At 44.4% G+C, this 25725-nt stretch overlaps 1 protein-coding gene across 1 annotated transcript; it reads right to left on the bottom strand.

Annotated features, from left to right (window-relative positions):
• Positions 1 to 12011: 12011 nt before the first annotated feature.
• On the bottom strand, positions 12012 to 25646 carry RNPEP (arginyl aminopeptidase). Its single transcript, XM_029572345.1, has 11 exons — positions 25137 to 25646; positions 23411 to 23551; positions 22033 to 22184; positions 20416 to 20532; positions 19943 to 20178; positions 18760 to 18873; positions 17312 to 17424; positions 16725 to 16833; positions 15826 to 16050; positions 15265 to 15407; positions 12012 to 12436 (listed from the first exon to the last, which is right to left on the bottom strand). Exons 1-11 carry the CDS (start codon positions 25536 to 25538, stop codon positions 12272 to 12274), a joined length of 1917 nt encoding a protein of 638 aa, XP_029428205.1. The 5' UTR covers positions 25539 to 25646; the 3' UTR covers positions 12012 to 12271.
• Between the last annotated feature and the right edge of the window lie 79 nt (positions 25647 to 25725).

Here is a 25725-nt window from a genome sequence, read left to right as displayed (position 1 = left end):
GTGGCGTAGAAGTTTGGTGGAGGTCTTGTTTTTGAGCTTTGCACCAGTTCACTCATCTTTTCCATTTGAAATTGTAGGAACACCTAGTGTCTAGTTTTATGGATCTCATTTTCTCCTTCTGGAAGTTTGCTGATTATTCTGCTTTCAACATCCATGCAGTGAGGGTTAGAGATTGAAGGTTGGGATAAAGTACTGTGCTGCTGTATTGAGTCAAGAGATCCAGATTGGCTGAATTGTTGACAGTCATAAGAGCCATGGGAACCATGCTTGTTGAGGCCAATAATGTGATATTAAAATTATCTCCCCTTTGTTGTCTTAATTTTTGGTTGGTTTTAGATATTAACGGAATTGGAGGGAAAGCATAAAGTAATCCTATATTCCATGATATTAGGATGACATCTCATGCTAAAGCATCCATAGAAGGCCTCTTCAAGCAATAATTTTGCAGTTTGTAGTTGAACAGAGATGCAAATAGGTCTAAAGAAAGTGTCACATGTTGAAAAAAGCTCTTGTGGCACCTCACCTTTGATTGTCCATTTGTGGGGTTGAATTTGGAGACAATCTGAACGCTAAAACATTGCTTTTGCCGGGCAGGTAGACTGTGTTTATGTTTATTCCTTTTTTGGATGCGCAGCTCCATAGTGATTGTTATGTCTGTGGATCCTTAGGCTGAGATGAGATTGACTCTGCCTGTGGGAATGAGCCCCGCAGGCTCTCACCACCAGGAGATGGACCCTGGCGAGACAGAGACCAGGTAGAGGCTTCACCTATACCAGGCCTCATTCCCCTTAAGTTGAGCCTTTGGGTACCAGGGCCAGCAGGACTTAGGTGGGGGTTTCTGGGAGAAGGCAAAGTAGTGCAGTCCAGGTCAGTCAAAGGTGGGCAGCAGATAGGTGAAAACAGAAGTCCAAGCAGGGGTCAGAGCCAAGTATGAGTCTGAGGAACTAGGCGAGCAGAAGGCAGGACAGGAAGAGGATCAAGCTGGGCAGACAAGGCAGGATCAGGCTGGGCAGATTAGGCAGAGTCAGGCTGGCAATACACACTACTGGGATAGCTGGACTTGTTGCTGAGGCAAGGAGAGGGTGTCTGGGTGCCCTTATATAGGTCCAGGGTCGGTGATGTCATCATCGGGCATCATGGCCATTTCTCGCCACAAGCCTTTTAAATGATGGGCCATTGGATGCCCGTGTGCCTAAGAAACACCAGCAGGAGGCAGTGATCTCGGTGGCGTCCTGCCACATGGCATTGGGAATGGAGGCCCGGCCTCAGGGGTGAGTAGTGTAGCTCGTGGGGGAAATCCATGAACTGCGAAACACAACAGTGATACAGCTTCCATGCAGAGAATGTAGGACCCTGTCCCTCCTTTTTGCTTACATAAACCATTGCCATCTGAATCTGTACAGTTTTCTTTTCCAACCAAGATGGTAAAGTTTTGAGGGCATTGAAAACTGCTCTTAGTTCCAGAAGGTTGATATGAAGATGAGTCTTCTTGAGACCATGTGTCTTGTGTGCAGATGTCATATAGGTGAGCACCCCATTCCTGATGGGATGTATTGGTTGCAAATACAGACTGCGCTTCCGGTTGAGGGAAGGGAAGTCCACGTAGCAGTTTTTTTTGGTTCATCCAACAGGACAAAGATTCTCCAACTGGTTTGTTTAATTAAATTTTGTAATTCAGAGGTTGGGTCAATCGAGACCATTTGCTCTTTAAACACCATTGCAGGTGTCTCATTTTCAAATGTGTTTTACGAGCACTATTGAGTGTCATGCAGGGTTTCGTTATTATCCACATTCTTGCTTTTAACTTTCTTGGCAAGCTGTCCTAATTTGTTTGCTCTTTGTAGAGGAAGAAATGCTTTTGCTGGGTTATGTCCAACTGTACCCCTAAGAATTCTAATTTTTGTCTTGGGATGAGAGTAGATTTTTCATGCTTTAATAGGAAGCCCAAGTAGTGCATTGTGTTTATAAAGAGGGTTAAATCTTCTATCAAATGAGCGTAAAAGTTGATCAATACTAGTCTGTCATCTAAGTATGGAAGCACCATGACATTCTGCTTTCTTACTGAAGCTGCCACTACTGCAAAGCATTTGATTAATACCCTGGGAGCTAATGCTAGTCCGAATGGCAGAAATCTGTATTGATAGTGGCTTCCCTGTAAGGTGAATATCAGATATGTGTTGAATTTTGTTGATTGGAATATATGCGTAATTGTTTCTTTAAGTCTAAAGCTATCAATCAATCCCCGTATTGCAGGAGTTGCATTATGATGGCTATCTAGTTTGTTTTGAATATTTCTCTTTAAGAAAATGTTGAGATCTCTGAGATTTCGTATTATACATAAATTGCCCATTTTGGGGGGCATCGGGAAGTACCTTGAATAAATTCCTGTCCCTCACTAGGATATTGGAGCTGCTTAACTTGCTCTGAATCAGAGAGAGGATTCCAGGTCTTCTTGAAGGATTTGCAGTTGTTGTTCTGAATGATCCTGTTGTTTCCTATCAAACCAATTGGCCACAGCAGCCGGTCATTTAAGTTCAGTTGACACTGCAACCAAGTTCAATAAACTGGACCATCACAGGGCAAAATGTTACCCTGGGCAATCAGGGGGTGGGAGTCCTCTGCAGATGATTCGACCCATCCAAAGACATGACCCAGATCTCAGGCAATGACAGTGACTTGCCTCTACTGCTAGATGGGAGAGGTAATGGTGAACTGGAGCCCAGCGCAGTCCTCCATCTTGCCTGCCGTTTCCAACAGTGATGCCTATAAAGCTGTATCCAAGAACATATTGAAACTAGATCTGACTTTATAAACTGCACGTGCAACATAAGCTCAGTGCGATGTACAAAACACTCAGATACAATGCAAAGCTAAAATAGTACAACTAAAACAAACATCGAAAGAGCTTCTTGAATTCAGATACATAAAGCATTAAGCTAAGACGGATAACCAATCAAATATTAAAACACACAGCAATAAAATAAAAACAGGCCAATATATCATCTGACAAAAATATCCCAACAGAGACATGTGCTCTTTACAGACCTGATGTCCCCCTACACACATTAGCAACTGACTGTCCAGATACTACATATACAGAGCTTTATAAAGCTCAAATCATTGTAATACCAAAATTACACAGCACCTTTGAGCCCCAGTGTTCAGGGCATCCGACTTTGGTTTGTGTTTGAGGGTCCTTTGGACTCTGGTCCTCTGTGTATCCTACGGTGAAGGAATCTCACTCTTCTGCTCCTGTCATGTAAATTACCTCCGTTCCCCCTTACCTCTATCTCCACAACGAGTTTGCCCTGAAAAGTAACAAAAGATTCAACCAGAAAACCTGCTTGGAATGCTGTCAGACAACATCCTACAGCCTCTCAATGCAGAGAAAGGATGGTTTACTGGAAAGCACTTGGTTCAAAGTCAGGTTAGGCCCCAAGGGGCAGCTCCTGTGTTCTTACATCTCAAGGAAGGACAAGAAACAATAGTTCACAAGGGCAAAGAAATAAAGAAAAAACTCGAGTGACCCCTAAATCTAGTAATGAATCCCCACTGACCCCCCCCCCCCCAAACCCTGTAGAATACTCCATTGAGTCCTTTAACTTAGCGACACACCCCACCCTGCCCCAACCTACCAACACACCCCACTGTGCCCCCATCCTAAACTCTCACTCACCTCACTGCACACATTTGGGGGGTGGGGGGCACAGTGGAGTTCATTTGTGGATTAGGGGCATTAGGGAGTGCATTAGTACTTTTAGTGGCTGAGTAGATGGCGAGTTATTGTGCTCTTGTTTTAAAAGGTGCATTAAGAGGGGGTTGGGTTAGTGTGTGAGGGGCTAGAGTAGAGGGTGGTTTAGTGGAATTTCTATCCCAGAACTGTCTCCCCCACCCCAGACAAGATCAGGAAGTCATATCTCTTCCCAGCTTTAGGGAGGATCCTACAGCTGAGGCTGGTGAGGGATAGACTACCATACTTATTAGTAATTTATTGGTTTCATTGTCACAGAAGGGACCAGTCCCTATTCAGATTCTTATTCTGAAAGGAGATTGGTTATTTTTTGACAGTGTAATGGTATTGGTTGCAAAATAAAAAATTATTGACATTTGGAAGTTCACATTCTAAATTTTGGAAACTTTCACAAATGGGGCTTCACATGCAAACGTATAGGGAACCCTTCAAATGCCAGGGTTTTTGCGTGTTTGCAAGTTTTTGCAGAATTTCCTTTTTGCAACAGTAACATTTAGCATGTGGTGTCTGCTATTCATGAAATTGTATTTACATTAAACACAAATGGGTTACTGGGATGCAAGATCATGCAAAGCAGTTCATTCATTTTAAATTCAGTGAAAACCAACTTGCAATCATATCTTTGTGGGGCGTTTTTTGCAAGAAGCAATGACTCCACATCAATGAAGGGTAGTTATCCTTCCCAGAAACCGTGGTGGATGCATGGAACAGCGTCCCAGGGAAGGTGATGAGGACCAAAAATAGCCACAGATTTTAAGAAGGCCTGTGGAGGGCTAAGCAGAGATGATCTTCATCTGCAAAGCAGTGCAAGGGAAGATGGAAAACATTTGGGATCTATAACAATTAGGAGTGTGCACAGACATTTCTTCAATTCATTTTGTTTTTGCAGGTTTTTAAAATTTTTTATTTTGTTTAAAACAAAGCAAATAAAAGAGAAAATCAAAAGAAAAGAAAAAGTTGTCCACTTCCTGCCATAATCCCCCCTCCCCCCATCTCCTGTGCTCTCAGCCTCCCCAGCATCCTCTTGCCCCCACAAAGACTTTAAAAATCATTTAAATGTTCAGCGATGCCTGGCCACGCTCTGTTTATAATGGCACCTACCATCATTATTACTTTCTTCCCTCCAAAATGGCACTGGCTTGTCCTAGGCTGGCACAATTTTATACATTTGTTTTATTTAGAAACGAAATTGACTGTTTCCTTTCAATGAACGCACATCCCTAACAACAATGCAATAGGAATTAAATTTGTAAGAGCAGATGGGCCTTGTGATCCTTGTCTGCCTTCGTTTTCTGGATTTGACTTCAAGTTTAGGCTTGGACTAGCACTCACAGGCAAAAAGAGGTCCTGAGAAAAGATCTGAAGAGAAAGTCAGGGGGGTGGAAGGGAGAAGTGGGGAGCTCCTGCAACGCTATCAATCATTCCAGCCAAAGAAGTGGTACTAGATTTGGAACACAGGGAGGGCCTTGAGTAGAAACGAGGAGCCATACCACCATTTTTGTTTCTCAAGTACTACTGGAACCCTTGCAGGCTGTGTGATCCCTTTCACTGAATAGACTATCGTGCACAGGCTCTCGAGCTCAGCCAGGCCCTGTCCTTCAGACGTGAGATGAGAGCCAGTTATCGATAGCGATGGGTCTAATTTTCTCATTATGACACATAACTGTCACAGTCTAGTCCTGTGACAGAAGCACCGCTAAAACCACGCAAGCCAAGGTGGAACGGTCACCGTGCAACACAGAGGGTCGCTGATGCTAACAACTAGAGCACAGCTGAAGCTCATGATCCACCCTATTGCTCCTACCTGCAAGCATTCAATAGAAAAGTGTTTTATGTCTTGTAATTGTAAGTGCCAAGAGCTGGAATGTCTGAGGCAACGTCTGTGACCCACCTCTGACAAGAGTTCAAAAGATGTTGCACTTGGTCGTGTTTAAAGAAAAATATGTGAAAGCAAAAAGCTGGCAAACTTTTCCATAAAAGATAGAGGTAAAAATGCAGGCCTCTCTAGTGACATTTTGTTGCCTGTAGTCCGTTAGGGCAGGGCCCCTATTTATGCTTTGTGGCTCACAGCGTTCTGGTTTCAGATTCGGTTTTCCAGCAGTAGGTCCAGAGTCTGTCGCTTTGGTGATTTCTCAGCTTGCACGAGGTTCTCTCTCTTCCCTTGTCTTTGGCACGGAAACGACTGCAAGGTATTTTCAATGGATACAAAGCATAATGTGTAATAACAGGAATAATTGCTGTTATTAATCTGAAGAATGATAGCCAAGTGAAGCCAGGCAGCCTTCACTTGGTTTCCATTTGCAGGAATCAAAGCCCACAGCGAGGGGAGCACTGATCTGAGCTACATCTCAGCCAGAACCAGAACTGGCAACCTTCTTGTGCAGATGAAAAACCTCTAAAACTGGCTAAGGAAAGACGAGCCACCTGGTGGAATCTCTATTAACTTCTCAGCGATGGTTCTTACCAGCCATGGAGACTCATTATGTAATCCTTCCTCTCTAACCTTTTAACAAAGGTTTGACATTCACTCCCCACCTACCCCCCCAAGCCCCTGGCCTAAACACATCTCATCTCCTCTCCCTTACTCACTCAGTCTTTTCCCAAACTCAATTAGCCATTTCCGGTACAACTTAGGCACAAGACACAAAAACATCAAGGTTCAAGAAATTTTGATTCCCAAGGCGAGCAGCACACTGTGATGAAAAGTAGGCATCGCAGTGGGGTCTAGAACCAGAGCCTGCCTGGTCTACACAGACTGGAACCAATCAACCAAAGGGAAGAAGATTTGGTGGTGCAAAAAATTAGCTCAGTTAAAAGAGAACCCTTTTGATATGACCCTTGTTTGGGCAGCTGTTTGTGGCAATACAGCCCAGATTTCTGCAGAATTTCATCCAGTTGGAGTTCCCCAGGTGAAATATTCCTTCTTGACCGCCAAGGAGATGATCAGTTCTGCTATTCATTCTTAGCTGCAGGTCTTCTCTCTTACTACTGTGAAGGGATAGGGAAGGTTATGTTTACCTATATTTATTGTATTTCTTGTGCATCTGTGCTCACTAGGGTTGCCACCTCCCCCTAGGTTAACCAAATAGGCTAATGAGGTCCTGTTTTTTCCCCCATTGCATGCCTGAAGTTATAAGAATATAAGAACATAAGAAATTGCCATGCTGGGTCAGACCAAGGGTCCATCAAGCCCAGCATCCTGTTTCCAACAGTGGCCAAACCAGGGCACAAGAACCTGGCAATTACCCAAACACTAAGAAGATCCCTTGCTACTGATGCAATTAATAGCAGTGGCTATTCCCTAAGTAAACTTGAATAGCAGTTAATGGACTTCTCCTCCAAGAACTTATCCAATCCTTTTTTAAACCCAGCTACATAAACTGCACTAACCACATCCTCTGGCAACAAATTCTGGATTTTCCCAGTCAACAGGGCAAAACCAGGAGTGGATCATCCTGGTAAGGTGGCAACTCTAGGCTCAGTGACTGTTAAAATCTGAATGAGAGTCAGTGGGGCATGCACAGGAGTCTTCCGTTTGGAAGGAGGCAGAGAAAGAACCTACCCTTTCCTTCCACGGGAAACTTTTCTGCCCTCACTGCTTTCCCCTGTCCAAACCTCCACTCTCTAGTGCTAAAGTGGAACTACTGCCTTGCTACAACGCCCTAGCTTTCCTGCCTAGCTCCCCATCCACAGTACAGAATAAGCCTCATCATTCAAGGCACCACCCAATTATTCCAAAATTCCACCCAAGACTTGGGGGTGAGGGGACGATGCCCACCCAACGGCTGTATTTAGGGGCGCAGAACTCCCGCGTGTATTTGCTTATCTTCTCATGGGCACAGTTAGTTTTTGCTCAGCACAAAATTGTGCCATTTCAAAAGTGCACAAACGATTTATGGCCTTTTTGGTGCAATTTTCTCATTGCACAATGGTGAAAACTGTGAGAGTTACCTTTGAAGCAAATAATATATCATTCATTGCACATACTATGTACACATAAGACACTAGGCTGGAAAAATATCTAAAGATTTTTGGAAATAATCATTTCTTATAAACAATGGTCCTTTGTCAGGATGAAGGGGGCTGGGAATGAATGAATAGGATCATGTTACCGAAACTCAAGCATTATACCCTTGCAGGTAGTCTTGAACTGGGGTGTAACAAGCCAATCAATGCAGAAGTGGTGATATTTGTGCAGTCGTGTTAGGGTGGTGATTATTTATGTTTTAATTAAGGATCTAACTTCTCTTTTCCAGTAAACCGCTGCTGGGGTCTTCTTTCTAGCCCCACATGCATGTCATCATCCCACATTGCTTGCCTCTTGCCTGTGGATGCAGGCCACCGCAGAGGTGTTTTGGGGCGCACTTACTGCCACCTCAAAATTTTGCTGCCAGAGGCAGCTGCCTCACCCTGTCTTATAATAGAACCACCCCTGACTGAGTCACCCAATTAGCGCTAGCAGTAGGGCTTCTGATGACGAGCTAGCAGCAAGTGCAGGAGTTTCCCCGAGAGTAATTTCACAACAGGAATTTGTTGCCCGGACCTGGACTCCCCAAACTGGTCTTCCCTGTTTCTATGACAGAGCTGTATGAAGGAGTAAGCAATTAAATAAATAAAAAAAAAAAGCCTCAGTTGTATTCTGTTAGCCAGGGTCATTAACTTCAAGACTCAGAAACCAAATACGGTTCTTCAGGGCATTAGTGGTCCACACCCCGTGTGTCAAACTACAAAACAGGCAGGGAATAGCAGCACCATGGTACAGGGCTTTACTCACAGCTGGAGTCCTGATGTCATAAACCAGGACAGCAAAGCCAGCGTCATCAGCGATGATGTCACCCACAGCTGGGTCACTCTTTGATCTTGCCACACTTTTGCCCTCTCTTTTCCACCTATCCCTTTCAGCTCCATCCTTTCCCAGCTTCCATTAAAAAAAAAATTGTTTGTAACCTGGATCTGTCACATTGGAAGACGCTCCTGGTAGCGACATGATTTTAAAGAGTTTACTCGCTATTGATTCTTAATAGCTAGGGACCTTTGTTTCAATTGTTATTTTCTCTGGGATTTGTTAGTGTTTATAATAACCAAATGATTCCCTCTTGGCCTTTGTTGGTTATAGTAAACACTGAAGCAGGACCTGACGTCTCTTTGAGAACCTCTGCAGTTTCCTCGAAAGGACAATGACTTGGATGCAGACGGACTGCTGTGAAGAACCGCCTTTTGGAGGAGGCATCAGTGGAGGGGAAGCTGAATCAGCTAGATTCTGAGAGAGAGAGGATGCTGAGCATGAGGGAGCCAGAACCACTACCTATCAACCCCTCCTCTAGCCATAGTCCAAATCCCACAAGATTCAACGCCCCTGCTCAACCCTACTCTACCAGGGGGATTATCTCAGAATCAGAACGTAACACACCTGGGAGCAATTTAGTGTCCAAGTCTGATTGCAGATTGGACACCTATATCATCTGCTGGAGATGGAGGATACTGAGTGCAGGTGACACACTAAGTACCAGCAGTATAGTAAATATTTTCTTGTCTGTCTCCATCTGCTGGTAGGGGACTGGTCTGGGTGTGATAAAGAACGGGCCTATTGTAACTTATATTGGCACTCAGAAAACCATGAGTAAACTGAATTCAATATAGTAAACCCACTATGTAAAAACAGCACTAACTGCCAGCACTCAAACAGTAACAACCCTACCTATGAAAATACAACACTGCAATATTACACCAGGCCCTCAAACATCAATACACCTCCTAGAAGGGAAGCAGAACAAGCCAAGCAGCTAGACATCTTTTTCTAATTCCATTGGTTAGAGAGGTGCATACAGCAGGGTGTAGGAAGAGTTATTTCTGGGATGAGTCCCAAACTATGGAACTCTGTTCTGTTGGCGATTAGGCTTCAGTCTAATGACCTGGCATTTATGAAGAGGGTGAATGTTTGTTTTTTTTTTTCCATTGGGGGTTCTTTTAGTGACCAAAGTTTTGGTTTTGTTAGCCTCAAGGATATCAACTGGGTTTTAAAGCTGGACAGATTGTTAGTGAATGTTTTACAGTGGCAACAATTTTATTGTATTTCATGTATAGTGTTATTTTGACAGATGGTTGTACACTGTTCCAGTCAGCAATTACTGAGTGTATGGTCTATAAAAGATAGAACAGATAGATAGTGATCCCTACACAGAAACTAGATTCTTGCAGAATACCTTGGTAACAGATGCAGAACGCAGGCCTCACACATACAGAAGAAACAGATTAGCAACTCCCTCCCACAATCCAAAGTCACTGGAAACAGCGAAATCTCCTCGTATCCCGAAAAACATGGACCGGGTGGAAAATTTTTCTTGCCGCTTTTCTTATCCTCTGGCAATTTGTTTCCCTTCAACTCCCCCAGATGCTTCAAGATCTTCAAAACAGCAGCTTTCCCTTAAAGAGAAGGTTACAGAGTTGGGTCTTGGATCACATATCCACTGAGCAGTTTTGTAACCACAATAGCCGGTGAGCCATACAGCTGAGACCATACTTCAGGCTGACGTGGAAACCAAATCCTATAGCGCAGCTGCCATGTAGGCTACCCTGGCCTCCAACAGGGCTGCCTGCATGGAATTGGTTTCTGAAAGGAATCTTTTCGGACTCTTCTGCACCTGGCATAAATAGGCCCTCTCTATCGGGCTACCACAGATATCCACTCACAAACTCAAAGGTGAAAACCTCAAAAATTTGTTTTAACTGAATCTTCAGTTTACAATCCTGTGCTTCCCTCACTATGCACAATGCGCCATGCGGTTAAGCAGGCCTGCAGAGACATGCAATAGAAGGAGCCCTGCCATCAGCGCGAGTCACCCTCCTCAAATTGCTCCTGACCCCAGTGCTGACTAGGGACGGTCACACTCTCTTCCCACGGCACTAACAGCTCCCACTGAAAAAAACACACCACCTAACTGGCCTTTCAAGCTGCTATAGGCTTTTTTTTTAATAATTTAAAAACAAAGCTCTCTTGAACAAGATAACCCTTGAGAACAGGCATACTCTCCTGAATCCAGGCAAAGGCACTGGGGAGGAGACTACAGAAAGAGAGCGGGAGCCAGACCCCTGGCTACCAACTCCTCTGGATGCAGCAGGCAGAGAGCAGACAGGGATCACCAGCAGCCCACTCATCAAGCTCTACCTGAGGGATGGCCCACACCGATGCCTAACACCGCAGCGAGCACCACCAGCACCTCAACAGCAAGCAGAGGAACCATTCCTCAGCACCACAGAGCCAACACCTGGCCTCCTCCACGGGCAGAGAAGCTGCTGAAAACCCCCATCGCTGAGCTCCCAGAACTGCTGAGGAAGCTTCCCCCTGCCTGGAACCTCACTGCTGCAGATTCCTCTGATGAGTTCCTTGTTTTCTCTTTTTTTACTCTCTGAGAACAAATAAAGATACATAGAAACCAATACTTCCCTTTGATGTAGAGGTTCAAGTTCCAGGAGTGCAGGCTGCATGGCAGATCAGAAAAAAGCCAGACCCTTTTTTCAACTTACAATACCTACTCCCTAGAATGGAACACAGAGCTGCTAGCAGAAAAAAAAAAGAAAATCAGCCAAATTAAAAAAGGGGCCGACTAAAAGAAAACAGCTGCCCCAGCAGCCTCGTGAAGGGGGGAAGGACCTGGACCACCAGATTTACACTCCATAGAAGGAGCAAGTGTACAAAAGGGTCCCCAACCCCCAGCTATCCACCTTAACCAGATAGGGAAGGACCCACTCGGACCCAAAAAACCCCTGGGAGGAAGGCTCAGAAATCCAAAGCAGTCTCCTGACTGCAGAACTGCAGGTTTTGCACCATCTACCATCTGCTGGGAGACAGAGAAATATTGAGGGATTGCAGGTGGCACACTGGGTTATGTACAGTGTCTGTGAAACTGTCTCCATCCGCTGGCAGGGAGGCAAAACCCAGGAGTCTGGCCTAATCTGGGTATGTACAGGGGACATATTGATTTATTCTGAAAACTATGTAGCCAAGCACACTTCTGCCATGAAAAGAAATGTCATTACTTTAAATGGTAAGGTGGTCACATGGGGCTTCAATATTAAGAGATTAAGTAAAGTGTGCCTACAGTACAAAAGCATATCCCCTCTATAGTCATCTGTGACATCCGTAATGTACTTGCAAGATCCGCACACACAGTCAGCAACTTTGTCTTATTCGGTTGTAGATTAAAATAATCTAATTCCCAGCACCCAAACTTTCTCCACACACACACACTTTGCATACCAATATGCTTAAACAAAAAGCTGGTTTATTGAATCCAAATCTACAATGACCAATGCAATGGGCCTCTGAAATAGTCTGTTAGAAAATTTGAAAAAAAAAAAACAAACATAGAAAAATCAAACACTCATTTCATTGTCATTGAATAGAAGAAAAGATATGATTCATAGTCCACCATAAAATAATTCTGAAGCAGTAAAAATAAAAGTCAGTCTTTGGTTGCCCATAGATCCTGCGTCTCCCTGCACGTTTTCGCCAGGGTCTGGTTACGCCGTGGCAGCCTTTGAAGCCAATATCTTCCTCACATAGTTCTGCACGTTCACATGGAGCTGAGCTTCCGTTCCTGAAAACGTCTCTATTGCAAGAGTTCTGGCTGCTTCACTACCACCCCACAAGGCACGATAGATTGGAAGCGTATACTTTTGTTTCCCCTACAAATTAAAAAAAAAAAAAAAAAAAAAAAGGAAAATTTATTTTGGCTAGGAAAACAATGTCACATTTTGAGATGGAATTCTACAGAAAATGAATGAATTAAATTAAAAAGAGTCAAAACCCTGCTGAAGTATAATACAGCCAAATAGTAAAGCCAGCTACAGTACACTGAACTTGCAATTTCTATAAGGCCAACATATAGCAATGTTCTTTTTAGGTGTTCACATATTGGATTAGGATTGTACATTTGTCATATCCATTTCAGTGGGTATGTGCATACCTTGCTGACTTTCTAATACTTGCAGGAAACAGAGAGGAAAATTTGTATTCTTACCTGCTAATTTTTGTTCCTGTAGTACCATGGATCAGTCCAGACCCTGGGTTATGTCACCAATCCAGCAGAGGGAGGCAGAGAAACGTTCTACTGACTCTGACGTATACTCTGGAGCACCACCTGCAGTCCATCAGTATTGAGCAGTATCAAAGCAGACATTTAACTACTAACATATTAACTAGCTATCTATATAGGAGAATGAATTTCCAACTCACAAATCCTAAATGGAAGCAGAATCCCCCCAAAAAATCTTGGGAATAAACAAGAAAATATTAAGAAAAATAGCATGAAAGGCGGTTTAAAATCACCCAAATAGTGAACGAGCGGACTCTCCGAAAAGACAAATATAATACACAGACATAAAGGGTGGGTGTCTGGACTGATCCATGGTACTACAGGAACGAAAATTAGCAGGTAAGAACCAATTTTCCTTTCTCTGTATGTACTTGGATTAGTCCAGATCTTGGGATGTACCAGAGCTGATTCAATTAGGGTGGGACCCAGAGAGTCCCGCTCGGAGAACACTCTCCGAAGGCTGCCAAACTTGGAGTGTGAACATCCAAGCAGTAATGATGAGCAAAAGTATGCAAGTACTTCCAAGTTGCTGCTTTACAAATCTCCTGAGGAAAAACTAACTGACATTCTGCCCAAGAGGTAGCCTGTGACCTAGTAGAATGAGCTCTCAACCCTTCAGGAAGGTCACGACGAGCTAGAAGATAAGCTGAACAAATTGTCTCTTTTAACCAACGAGCAATCGTAGCCTTCGAAACCTTATGACCTTTGCGAGGGCCACTCCACAAAACAAAAATGATCAGACAATTGAAAATGGTTTGTAACTTCACGCAACAGAGCTCGTCGTATATCCAATTTTTTTAAAGATCCCTAGAGGAAAGATCCAAACAATCTAAAGACGGAAAAGCCGGAAGCTCTATGGACTGATTTAAATAGAAAGAAGATGCTACCTTAGATAAAAAAAAGATGGTACCGTCGGTAATGAAATTCCTGTATCAGAAATTCTAAGAAAATGAAGAAAATCCCCTGAAAAGGCAGAAGAAGAGGAAGAAGAATCTGAAATCTCCTCCAGGCTTTCAGCAGATAAATATGGCCCTGTTTCGCGTGGCTTGCCCCCCCCCCCATGGACCGCCAGCTGCGGCGACAGCGGAGGCGGGTCAGAAGCCCCCTGAATAGCTTGTTGTGTCGCCACCCTCAGAGTAGACAGGAGTGCCTCAGTTCCTGCACTGCAGCTAAAAGGGTCCGGGGCAGGAGAGCAGCCGAGCTGAGGTTTTGGGGCCACACGAAGTGGCCAAGTCCCTTAAAAAAAAAAAAAAAAAAAACCCGGCAAACTTGATGAGCCTTCCCCCCCACGGGGAGACAGGATGAACAGAGACTCTCCCTGGAGAGGTGCGCGCATCTCCACAAGCATGGCAGGCCGCACCTCGCGGCATTATAAAGAAAAAATGGCGCGAAATAAAAAGTATGAAAAACTAAAAGAAACCCCGGCGAAAAACAAAAGGCATGGGCCCAAACACCAAAAGGTAAGTAAACAACGATTCAGCCGTCAAGAATTATTATTATTATTTTTTTTTTTACCTGCGGCCCCCAGGAGCTGCTCCAAGTAGGGTGAGTGAGCCGGGCCCCCCGGTATCACCCCTGCCAGGAGTGGTTGCTGGGCACAAAGCCTCACCAACTCCGGCAGCCTCAAAAACCAGGAGGGATAGTCCTCCCAGGACTTGGCAACCTCCCGGGAGGCAGTGAAATGGCTGTGAAGAAAAATTTTTTTTTTTTTTTTAAATAACTTAAAAGAACAGGCTCTCTTCAAAAGAAAAAGAAAGCCTGCAAAAAATTAACTCCAAAACTACCTGACTAAAAAAATAAACTATCACAGACTGCAGGGGTTAGGGGCGTCCACCTCTGCTGGGAGACAGAGAAATACTGATTGACTGCGGGTGGTGCTCCAGGGTATACGTCAGAGTCAGTAGAACGTTTCTCTGCCTCCCTCTGCTGGATTGGTGACATAACCCAAGGTCTGGACTGATCCAGGTACGTACAGGGAAATTGTTTTAAATCCAGCAACTTCTTCCTGCTCAACAAACTAGGCCGTGATCTGATACAGGGGTCTTCACTTGCAACTACCCAGATATTTTTCCCCCTTATCTTATATCCCCCTTCCCAGTCACTGCAGTGACAGCCAGCAGCCAAACAACCCTTAAATCCAGCCACTAAGTGTCACTGTTCCCGACCACTGACGCCCTCTTCTCCCCCAGGGGCTGTGAATGCTGCCTCTGCAGAGCAGAGCCAGGAATCAACCCAGAAGCTGAATGTTTCAGGTCTGTACTTTCCCCACCGTGCTCTGGTTACGAATATGTTGAGACCAGACCTTCCAAAACAGTGGCTGCTACAACCCTGCGGCACACAGGAATGAGCTGCTTAGAAACTGGCGCTTCAGGGGGCTCTCCCTGCACTGTGAGGTGCACTGGTGCAGCAGGTACAAACCTGGCTATGAAGAAAGTGCTTCACTTTGACAAAGTCTGCTTGATGGTTGTTCTTTATGACAATCTGACACCAACGGAGCTTTAATTCAGCGTTGCTGGCTTCAGTCATCTTGGGGTACATCTTGCTCATCTTTTCAACATTTCCTTTAACATACAATGAACCAAAACCCTTTTAATTCAAGTGAGTACTGGGTATGAAGACAAGTGAAATTTGTGCAGCTTTACAAGCACCACTGAGCTGATAAATGGAGTGGGACTTCTCATTCAGTCAAAACAGCATGCTGCCAAGTTTTACCAAATCACAAAGCACTCCACTGAAAACGTGCAGAATGTCGAGATAATAAACCATCTGATTTGCCATATGTCACAGTGCTTTCTAATGAGCAGGATGTAAGACAGAAAGGTAGAAAATGATCTCTCAAAAAAAAAAAAAAAAAAAAAAAGTTATTCACTATGGCAGGAACCCCTTTTCCTTCCCAAATATGCTTCCTTGGCACGTGTTGTGCTCCAGCTGAAGGCAGGAAGGAGACAGAGAGAGACAATACTACTTTTAGCAGCATACCATCAGGCAAGGGCGATTTCCCCAGGATTTTGTCAAGGAAATAGACCAACTGATAGGTTTTCCAGGTGCAGATATCAATGGCTTTGATTGCCTCCATGTTCAAGCTGCCTGCACCCCAAAGTTTGGCCAGTTCATCAGCTGGTTTCATGAGGGAGTCTCCAGGAGACAGGTCAGGGAGATAGGGGGGCCACCCAGGTGTATTCAACCATGTGTCAAACTCAAGACCTGCAGAAGAAAACAAACAGTCAGCAAGAAGAAATCTCAGGTTATCCTCTCTCTGCCAGACTGATACCTCATTTATACAGTCTGTTCCCCTTTTTCTTTATTAAAAAAAGAAAATCAGGACATGTCTCCTAGGATATAAGAGAAGCTTTAAAAAAAAAAGTAAACAAAAAACAAACCCCAAGGTTTTGGAGATTAGAATTATTTTGGCTATTTTACAGCACTTGTACCCAATCAGCCTCTATTCCTATTTTACTAGTGACAGATATAGAATGGCCAAGGAAAGGTGCGAGGATTGTATTAGACTGCTATCTTGAGAACTACAAGAAGGCAACAGCCTTTTCTTAAAAAAAAACAAACAAAAAACCAAAAAAGGCTGGCAAACAATGGGAAAATTAAAACTCGGAGTTGTGTAATGGCTCATGGCATCTTTGTCCACGATGAGAAGGGGCTGGTGGAGCTGCATCAGTAGAGGTCCCAGTGATTCTACCACCACCTCACTCCCACATGAAATTTGAGAACCTTCTACAGGCTCCTCTGACTTGGCATGTGACAGACAATGTATGTACACTACTCAAGTGACTATGACTGATACCCATCTTTTCAGCATTTTTTTTTCTTAACCCACTATTACTTATGAACACCAGGCCCTGGGAAGGAGTAAAGAAAATGCTGACCTGGTTTCCTTTCCACACCCTCCTTCTTCAGCTCCTTGAAATAATCCAAGTAAAATTCCAGTGCGTCATCTGCCATTATACTTTGAAACTTAAACTGGTTCACGTAAGCCTGCAATAAAAAAGGGTTTCATTTTTCTAAAGGCTTTTAGCAGGACAGTGATAGCATTAACGCAGCAGGCTGAAATCACAAAGCTTCTCCAAATATCGTTTCACTGTTTTTTTTTTTATCTTGAAATTTGAGTGCAGAGCAAAGTTTTAATACAACATATGAAAATGCTCACAAGTTTGGCTGCACTAGTTAAAATCAACGTGCTGCAAGACTTTTTCAGCCCTCATGGGAAGGGGGCCAATCAGCACTGCCATATTTAGTCTTTATACAAGAAAACGTGTGTGCGAGATCAGGCAGGTGGGAAGGAGCAAGGCTTTCTAAATAAGAGAGCCTGTGGCGTACATTAGGGGTTATAGTGCATCATACCTGGTGCCCCTGCTCCGATTCCCCTATTTACCACTCACTGTATGACCTTAAGCAAGTCACTTACATTATACAGCGTCCCTGAAATAAAAAATGGCTAAAAACAAAACGGTACCTGCAAGAAAGCGTCAAATTTACTCTGATCTCCTACAAGATGCGCAAGGTAGGATACAAAGCAATACCCCTTCTCGTATGGAGTTTCATTGTATGTGTCGTCAGGGTCAACTCCTGAAGGGAAAAAAAACAAACAAAAAAAACCAAACAAAAAACGGACAAACTTCAAACCCAACTGGCAGCTTAGAATACTACTACTTCATGATTATTATTCATGCTATTTGCTAGCGCTCATGCCATAACACTAATTGCATTTTCCTATTTATTTTAGTTCTAAGTTTACTTTCAGTGAAGCAATTTAATAGTCAAAGGAAGCAAGCTACAATTAATGATCTAGTGGGCCAGACCAGTGGAGACTGGGATACACATGACTGTGCCAGAGGAGATCTGATGTTTCCAGTCTGTCTTCAGTCTACTAGCACAATACCAACAATTGTAGCTACCCTCCACCACCCTGTGCATGCACGCATGTTTTAAAATATGAATCCCGTGTGCATGTGTGGGCAGCAGATTTTAATATCGGCGTGCGCATGTGCGGGCAGCTGTCATGTTAAGTGTGCCAATGGGGGGCAGGGGAGGGGGTTTAAAGACATGCATTGACGCAAGTAGGCTTTTCCCCAGTTCCCTATCCCTCTAATTACCCCTTCCTACCTTTTCCCCTCTCCTCTCCGACCCCTAAACCCTACCTAGCCCCCCCTCTTGGAATGCCTGGCACTTCTGCGCATACCGAGAGTGCATATCTCCCGGATTTTACGCACATGGCCTTTTGAAAATTCAGCCAACAGTGAATGATGGCAGATAAAGACCAAAATGGCCCATCTAGTCTGCCCAACTTTAGGGTAGTGGCAACTGCTGCTCCATGCAGGCTACCCCCAAGCAGCAGGCTTTGAACCAGGGAGACCAGGGTTCAAATCCCATGGGGCAATTGACTTTGCCCTCTGTTGCCTCAGGTACAAACTTAGATGGTGAGCCCTCTGGGGACACAGAAATAAGTACTGTATCGGAATGTAATCTGTGTTGAAGTGCTGAAAGGCAGAATATAAATAAATTAAATAAGCCTCCTATTAAATAAATAAATAAATAAAATAAATTAAGGGTAGTAGCGAGAATGCATGGACTTTTCCTTTGAAAATTAGGTACAAGGTAGTGGAGAGTTCGAAAATTGTTCCCATGGTGTTAATATGTAGTATCCAAAAGGGCAAAAAAATGCCCATTTGGATCTGAAGTTGCTTCCCTGGCAAAGCAACAACATCCTGCTTAGCATAATGTACCCTAGGGGCATACACGTCAAGCAAACTCAGGTCGGTTTAGGAGGCAGTCCGGGAACCGTGCACCTAGAAGAAAGCCCCAGATGAAGGAGAAACCAACACGAGCATCTTGGTGGCCTTCTCCAAGATCGTTCTAGTAGGTGCCTTCAACAGTACTGCCATGAAAGAGACTAGCACAGACCTGGCTCTAATTTCACTCTCAGTTTGTTTAATGGATGATCCTCCCCCGTTGTGTCCATGTGCTGCCGCAGCAGAGCTCTCCCAGTGGCTGCTTCGAGGCAGGTGTAGGCGGAACCTGGAGAAGCAGCACAGGGGAGAAAAATGAGCCAATATTCTGACTGTGAACAAGACAGACTTTGGGGAAAGTTGTTTTTTTTTTTTTTTAATGGAATATGACAAAACCTCACATGCAACAAGAGAAGTGAAATGCAAACGAGAATCAATGAATTTATTATAAATCAGGCTTTGTTAGAGCTGAATTTGGCTGGGAGGAAACACGGTGTCAGTCTCGTACAGTTAAAGTATTTTATAAAAGAATGGGCTCTAATGAGAGCTGCTGTAGTGGGAGGTCAAGAAAAAAAAAAACCAAAAAAAACACTCGCCCAAGGATAGGGATGTAAGGTCATTAATACAGTCACACTTCCAACAACCTGTGCTGGAACATTTTAAAAAGCTTTCCTCTGTCCTGTGCAGTATTGCAGAAGTATCTGTGACCCACAATCACGTCAAACTTCCATTATGATGGACCACTAGTGGCAGAGGGATGAGCACTGGGCTCCCCAACACTTTAGCTCTCTCTCTCTCTTCTGCCTTGTACTGAAGGTAAACCTCACCACTTTTTCTCCCTGCCCCAAGAGGTTGGACCTCACTACATTCTCTGTTCTCTCCCCCCCAACAGTCTCAATCTCCCACTATCCCTGCACCACCCTGGCTCGACCGCCATCTCCCTCTCTCCAGTCCCTTCCAAGCAGTTTCTCTCTCTTAGATCACACTCGCCCCTCACCACTGATCTCCCTTCCTATGCTGACAGACGGCTTCTGCAGAACCTCCATGGGCACAGGCCACTGCTGGTCTTGTGGTCTGCTTGAGCTGCCACTAAAACTTCCAGTGGTTACAGGAGGAAAAAGAAGCACCTGGCAGTTTCAGCACGTGTCAGCTACACAGATACTTGGAAGACGTTGGCAGAAAAGTACCACTTGGGTCCACCCAGTGTGTTGAAACGTACCTGCCCTACCGTGCTGACACAGGTCTTACTTGATATTTCTAATGGCAGAAGCTGCTGGAACACAGAACAGTCAATATTAGGAATTCACTAGCTGGGATTCTGCCATTTCAGCTGACTAATAAACAAAAGTTAACCTCACCATACAGGACCGTGGTGATTCGCCGCTGGGCATACATGGTGAAGCCCTCATTCAGCCAGAACTCTCCCCAGTTAGCATTAGTGACCAGATTCCCAAACCAGCTGTGGGAGATCTCATGGATAATGACGTCAGCCAGTGAGCGATCCCCAGCCAACAGGCAAGGCGTCACAAATGTGATGCAAGGGTTCTCCATGCCACCAAACGGGAAGGATGGAGGCATGAACAGGACATCATACCTGCAAAGAAGGAGTTGTACAGGGGTAAGGCAGCGGGCAAATAATCCATTCCACATGCTGAGCATGCACAGGGATGTTACTGGCAGCCAAGTCTTCTTCCCTCCCTGGATATTTGATCTTGCAAATTTTTATTTTTTTTTACAGTACTTTCATTCGACATCAATGGATGCCAGCGAACAAGAGAAAAAGAAAACACATTTACTTTTTACCCACATGAACTTTCCAAACTCACTATACCTTTCCCAGACATATGGGCCAAAGAGCTTCTCTCCAGTGCTTAAGAAGTCCTCGATCACACCATCAAATTCTTGCTTTGCAGCTTGAATGAGAGAGGGCTCAGCCCATACACGGCTCCTGTACAATACAGAGAACGTGGCTTTAAAAAGGACACTCAGCATGGATCCTGTCATTTATACTATCAGTAGGACGTGCCTTAATTGCCATTCTGGATCTCACAAGAGTTGCTACACATCTCCTAACCCAGCTTAAATTCTTCCTCTGCTGTGCTTCTACCACCAGAAAAATAAAACAAAAAAACCCTTCAGATCCCAGGCTTGCCAGGGCACAAGGTTAATAAGGAATCCCACAATGGGCTGCAGCAAACATTAATATCAGGATGGACCGATTTCCTGGCATTTTTTAAATGGTTTTGCCAGCATCAGGGCATTGGAAACTTCTCCCCATGATTTCTGGTGTTAATCTAGCATGTCATGTTTCCATTAAAAACAAATTGCTTTTCTCCTTTCCATACAGGCCCCTAGATGTTATTTTATTGACTCAAGGAAAAACTCTAACCTACATTCAAACTGCTGCACGGTGAAGTTACTAAGTTTTCTTATCTTTGTCCTTTGTTGGTACCATACGCCTCCTAAGCAGATCAGGGAAAAGCATGACCATAGGGCACTGCTGACTCATCGAAAAGATTAGAAAGTGCTGCACGAGTCAGAAAAGAACTGCGTACACTGCACGGACACAGCAAGCCACTGCTGCCAGTCATTCAGGGTCAGAAGCCTTGCAGAAAAAGCAGCCAAGGAATATTTCAAGGTTCCCAATGCATAGCAGTTTGGCCCTTTCCGGATTTTACTGTTGTGTTCAAATTAGATACACCTGAAAATCTGCAAGAAGTGAATCTGAGCATGCTACTGCACATATGGCAAGCTTTTGGTTTTTTTTTTTTTTTAAAGAACTAGGGTGTTAACCATGCCACTCAATCGCATAACCTGTAGGACTGTGACATTTCCTTTGGGGCTCTGAATCACTTGCTCACACTCTTACTTCTGAGTCCTCACCATCCAATGTTCCTGGTAAGCTACACACACACACACACACACAAAAAGATTAGAGGAAATGATGCTGCCGTCCTGCCCCACCCTACACACTTTCACTTCCCATACATGCCTCACTTATAAAATACTAAAGAGACAGAAACGTACTGAGAGGTCACTTATGTGATTCCATATTTACACTACAATCATGTTTTCCAGATGGAGTTTGTTTCACTTGAGTGCTGTGCAACAGTGCTGTGATGTCATTAAAAAGGACCAATCCTGCTAATGTGTTACTGGGGATAAGCAACTTTCAGTTGGAATTTGCTGTGCTGGCCTATTCCCCATGGATCTGTGAATATGAAATGGTCAGAGCCATTTAACAGGCAGAAGGCTATTAAAAAAAACCAAAAAAAACAAAACTTGCAGCCGATTCCTGGCTGATCTAATGAAGGGACTGTACCTAAACAGCTAGATAAAATTTACTTTAATTTAATTTAATTTAAACTAGTACAATGGAAAGAAAGCCCCAGTGCCGTGTTACTGACCACGTGTTTTGGAGTCCTTTCTAATAAGTGCCGTCTCTAACCTGGGTCCAACTTCAGCAGAAACAATGTCCCCGACAGCCAAAGCGACCAGGTAGGCTGGAATGGGCTGAAGCATTTTGAAGATAAATGTGTTCTCTTTTCCTCGTTTTTCCCATGAGGTGGCACTCATCACAGCCGTGAAGCCTTCAGGTACCTGAGGAGAAAGGAACGTTGCAGACAGCGTCCAGTGAGGTCCAGGCGTTCTCAGAGTGCTAACCTTCCAACCTTGTTACTTAATACAAGGCCTGAGAGCCACAGAGGATCTTTGGCTCTCACAGTCTGCCGAACCAACAAGTTATATCTACATTTTTAAACAAAGCTGACCCTGACGTGGGCTATGTAGCAAGAGAAACAAAATTACCCTACACAAAGTTAAGTGTTAAAATACTAACAATCAAGGTGGCAGGAAAAACAAATTGTGTCAATTAAATGAAAAATCTCCAAAGAATCTCCATCATCTCCAAACCTACGTTCCTGTACAATAGCAGCAGGTTGCACGTAAAGCCTTACTGAAATGAGTATGGTGGTTGGCATTCATGCCTGATGATTTTCGGACTAACTTTCTGTAACTAATATTCCTCTTGGGAATATATCTGTAGTGGTTGCAAGTTTTTGGTTTTTTTTTTAAATGAAATAGAAAATCATATTAAATTTGTTCCCTCCACCAAAAGTATGAAATGGTCATGTGCTTTTGGACTTTTTTTTTAATTTTAATAAAATTCATTTTTAATTTTTTTATTTTCTTAACACTTATACTCTGCTGATCCAAAACAAGTGTTCTAAGCAGATCACATAATAAAACATACATAGGCAGTAGCATCCTAAAAACAATGGCAAAATGACAATTACAACAGTAATGTTGAAAAGAAAAAAAAAATCCCCTACATCATTTCCATGTCAGACATTCACTGAATTTGTGAGAGATGAAAATAGTTGTAGGAATGGATTTGGGTTAGCTGGAGAATGCCTGGCCTCAGAAATCAAGAGACACTCATGGCAAAGTTATGTGGAAGAGCCACTCCAGCACGGCAATATGGTTTACACTCAAGAGTGTGAAGACTGCCTGGAGCCTCCAGTTTATGCAAAGAGAAGGAGAGCACTGACCCCCAACAAGATGTTTTCATTATGAGAAAGGAGCTGCTTGCTAATATCCCAGACTGCACCGATGCTGCAGCATGGAGCTCTCTCTGCACACTTTGATATAACATTTTAACCCAGCTGGGCAATAAGCTGCTCTGGCATTGGAGGATGAACACTCCCTTTTAAAGATGCCAAGTCAGCCAACGTCTTGACTGGCAAAAAAAGTTATCTTGTGAACAAAATATGTCAGCAAATTTATACTGTATGCCCAGTCAAAATGCTTTCTAAAATAAAGCTCACCTTAATTGTTGCCGAATATATGCTTTTAACAGCAGGCGTGTCAAAGCAGGGGAAAAAAGACCTATTGAGCACAGCCTGGCCTTGGGTGTAGACATAGGGCTTCTGCTTCCCTGCTGTTTGTTTCGGACTCAACCAGCACACCTATCGGAAGACAAAACACAGCTTTGTGACAGCACCACAGAACATTACCTGCACTCTAGCAGAGAATGTACTCCTTGCCAGAGGAGTGTGGAAACCCGGGAAGAAGGACCTGTTAAGAACAGGAAAGCCAGAGGTATAAAGGAATGGCCTTTTCTTTTGGGCTGTTTGACAAGGGTCAAGCCATGACATCTGGGGCAGCAGAGAAGGAGACAGCCATGGTGAATGGAAGAGAGAGAAAGAGAAAAAAAACCACAAAGATATGGAGCATAGTTATTACAGAATCTGTTCTAATCTTCCATGTATGACCATCAGTCCTGCGAGTCTCTTACAGTCATAAGAGTGTTAAAGGAAAATTGGTTCTTACCTGCTAATTTTCCTTCCTGTAGTACCATAGTTCAGTCCAGACTCCTGGGTTTTGTTTCCCCTCCAGCAGATGGAGACAGAGAAAGTTGCACAGCCCTACCACATATCCTAGTGTGCCGCCTGCAATATTAATAAGTACCCAAGCCAAGATAACAATAATATCATATCCCCTGAACAAACAGTGGGAAGTTAAAACTTAGAACAGAATCTCACCCACAGTAAAAACAGGTAGGACTAACAAAACCTATGCCAATCTACAGAATAATTATAATAAGATACTGAGCGGATTCTCCAGAATTCCCTTTCTAAAAAAATGGGTGGCACTCCAGACTGATCGGTGGTACTACAGGAATGAAAATTAGCAGGTAAGGAAAAAATTCCTGCTTTCTGTGATCCCTCCTACTATGTAGAAGGGACCACAGAAAGAGGAATCATGAAAAAAAAAAAAGTTAAAAAAAAAATTCTGGGCACCCAATTTACACCCACAATATTGTGCCAGTAGCGGAAGAAATGCTCGTATTGAACGTCCATTTACAAACCTGCTACTGACAGCCACCTTTCCTGGGCACCCAATACCGAGGAGGCGCTAGGGATGCACAATTTCCCTTAGTTTGGGTGACCGTGAGAAGTGGATGAGTGCCCGTTTTACCTGTGCCAATATTGCATCGGCCTGATTGTGTGGCCATTCATTTTCAAAATTCCAGATAATCATTTACCGGAAAGCACCTGCTTTCCACAGACACTAACCCGCCCTACCCACTGGCTTTCAAGTTTCAAGGGAAACCTCTTCAAGGAATTTCACTTTCGAAATGTGTGTGCAGGCTCTCGTGTTTAAAAACCGCGTTTCACTTATGTCGATCAGCCTTTTTGAAAATCAACTTCCGTCAATGTGGCTAAATGCTGGCAGACCTGCTTTCAGCCACAGTACGGTCCGAGAGGAAAAGACATGTTCAAGTCTTTTTCGTGCGTACTGCTCCGGGAAAACTCTACCTGCAGAAAAAGCAAGGGCAGGCGGCACCCCTGCACTCTGTACCTGCGGTTTCAAAACGAAAGTTTCACGCCTACTTTCACTTTCAGAACAGGTGCAAAGACCGTGGGCAAAAAGTACGCAGTCCCCCATACGGAGGGGTGGGAGTGGGAGATCTAATGGGCCCCATGATCATATCAGTAAAATCATCCAGAAGCATTTAAGATATTCTCGTGACGGCGGCCGAGCACTTACCCCGGGCCCCTCGCCTGCCTCGTACTCGATCTGCACCTGGAACTCGGTGCCCACCTTCCAAGGCTCGGGGAAGGAGAGGACCAGCGCCGAGCCGTAACTGGCGAAGGGCTGGGTCTCGTAGGGGACTTGCGCCAGCTTCGAGCCAGCGCCGCCACCTGCCCTGTAGCCGATGCTCTGGAAGCTCAGACTAGGGTGCACGTCCAGTGTCAGGCGGGAAGCTTCCTGCAGACAGCACAGCTCCAGCGTCTCCGTGCCCCGCAGCCGCTGCCGCTCGAAGTCCACCTCCAGCTCCAAGTGGAAGTGCGTGAGCCGAAAGTGCCGGTAACTGGAGGCCGAGGCCACATCCACCACACGCTCCGAGTGCAGTCGCCGTGATTGCGGAGCTACCTGTGACACCGCCATGTTCTCAGAGCAAAGTGGGCACTGGTCAAAACCGGCGCCTGTCTCGAAAAGTATCTCCAAGGCGACTGACGTCACTAGCGCGACGGTCCGGAGCACAACAAAGATGGCCGCCAGGGGCGGAGCGACGTCCCTAAAGCCGGCGATTTAAAGAAGCTGCGGCTGAACTTTCGCGCGCCTTTTTGTGACG

The sequence above is a fragment of the Rhinatrema bivittatum genome, chromosome 12 (genome assembly GCF_901001135.1).
Source record: "Rhinatrema bivittatum chromosome 12, aRhiBiv1.1, whole genome shotgun sequence".
Lineage (NCBI taxonomy): Eukaryota > Metazoa > Chordata > Amphibia > Gymnophiona > Rhinatrematidae > Rhinatrema > Rhinatrema bivittatum.
This window is presented reverse-complemented; position numbering and strand designations above follow the sequence as displayed.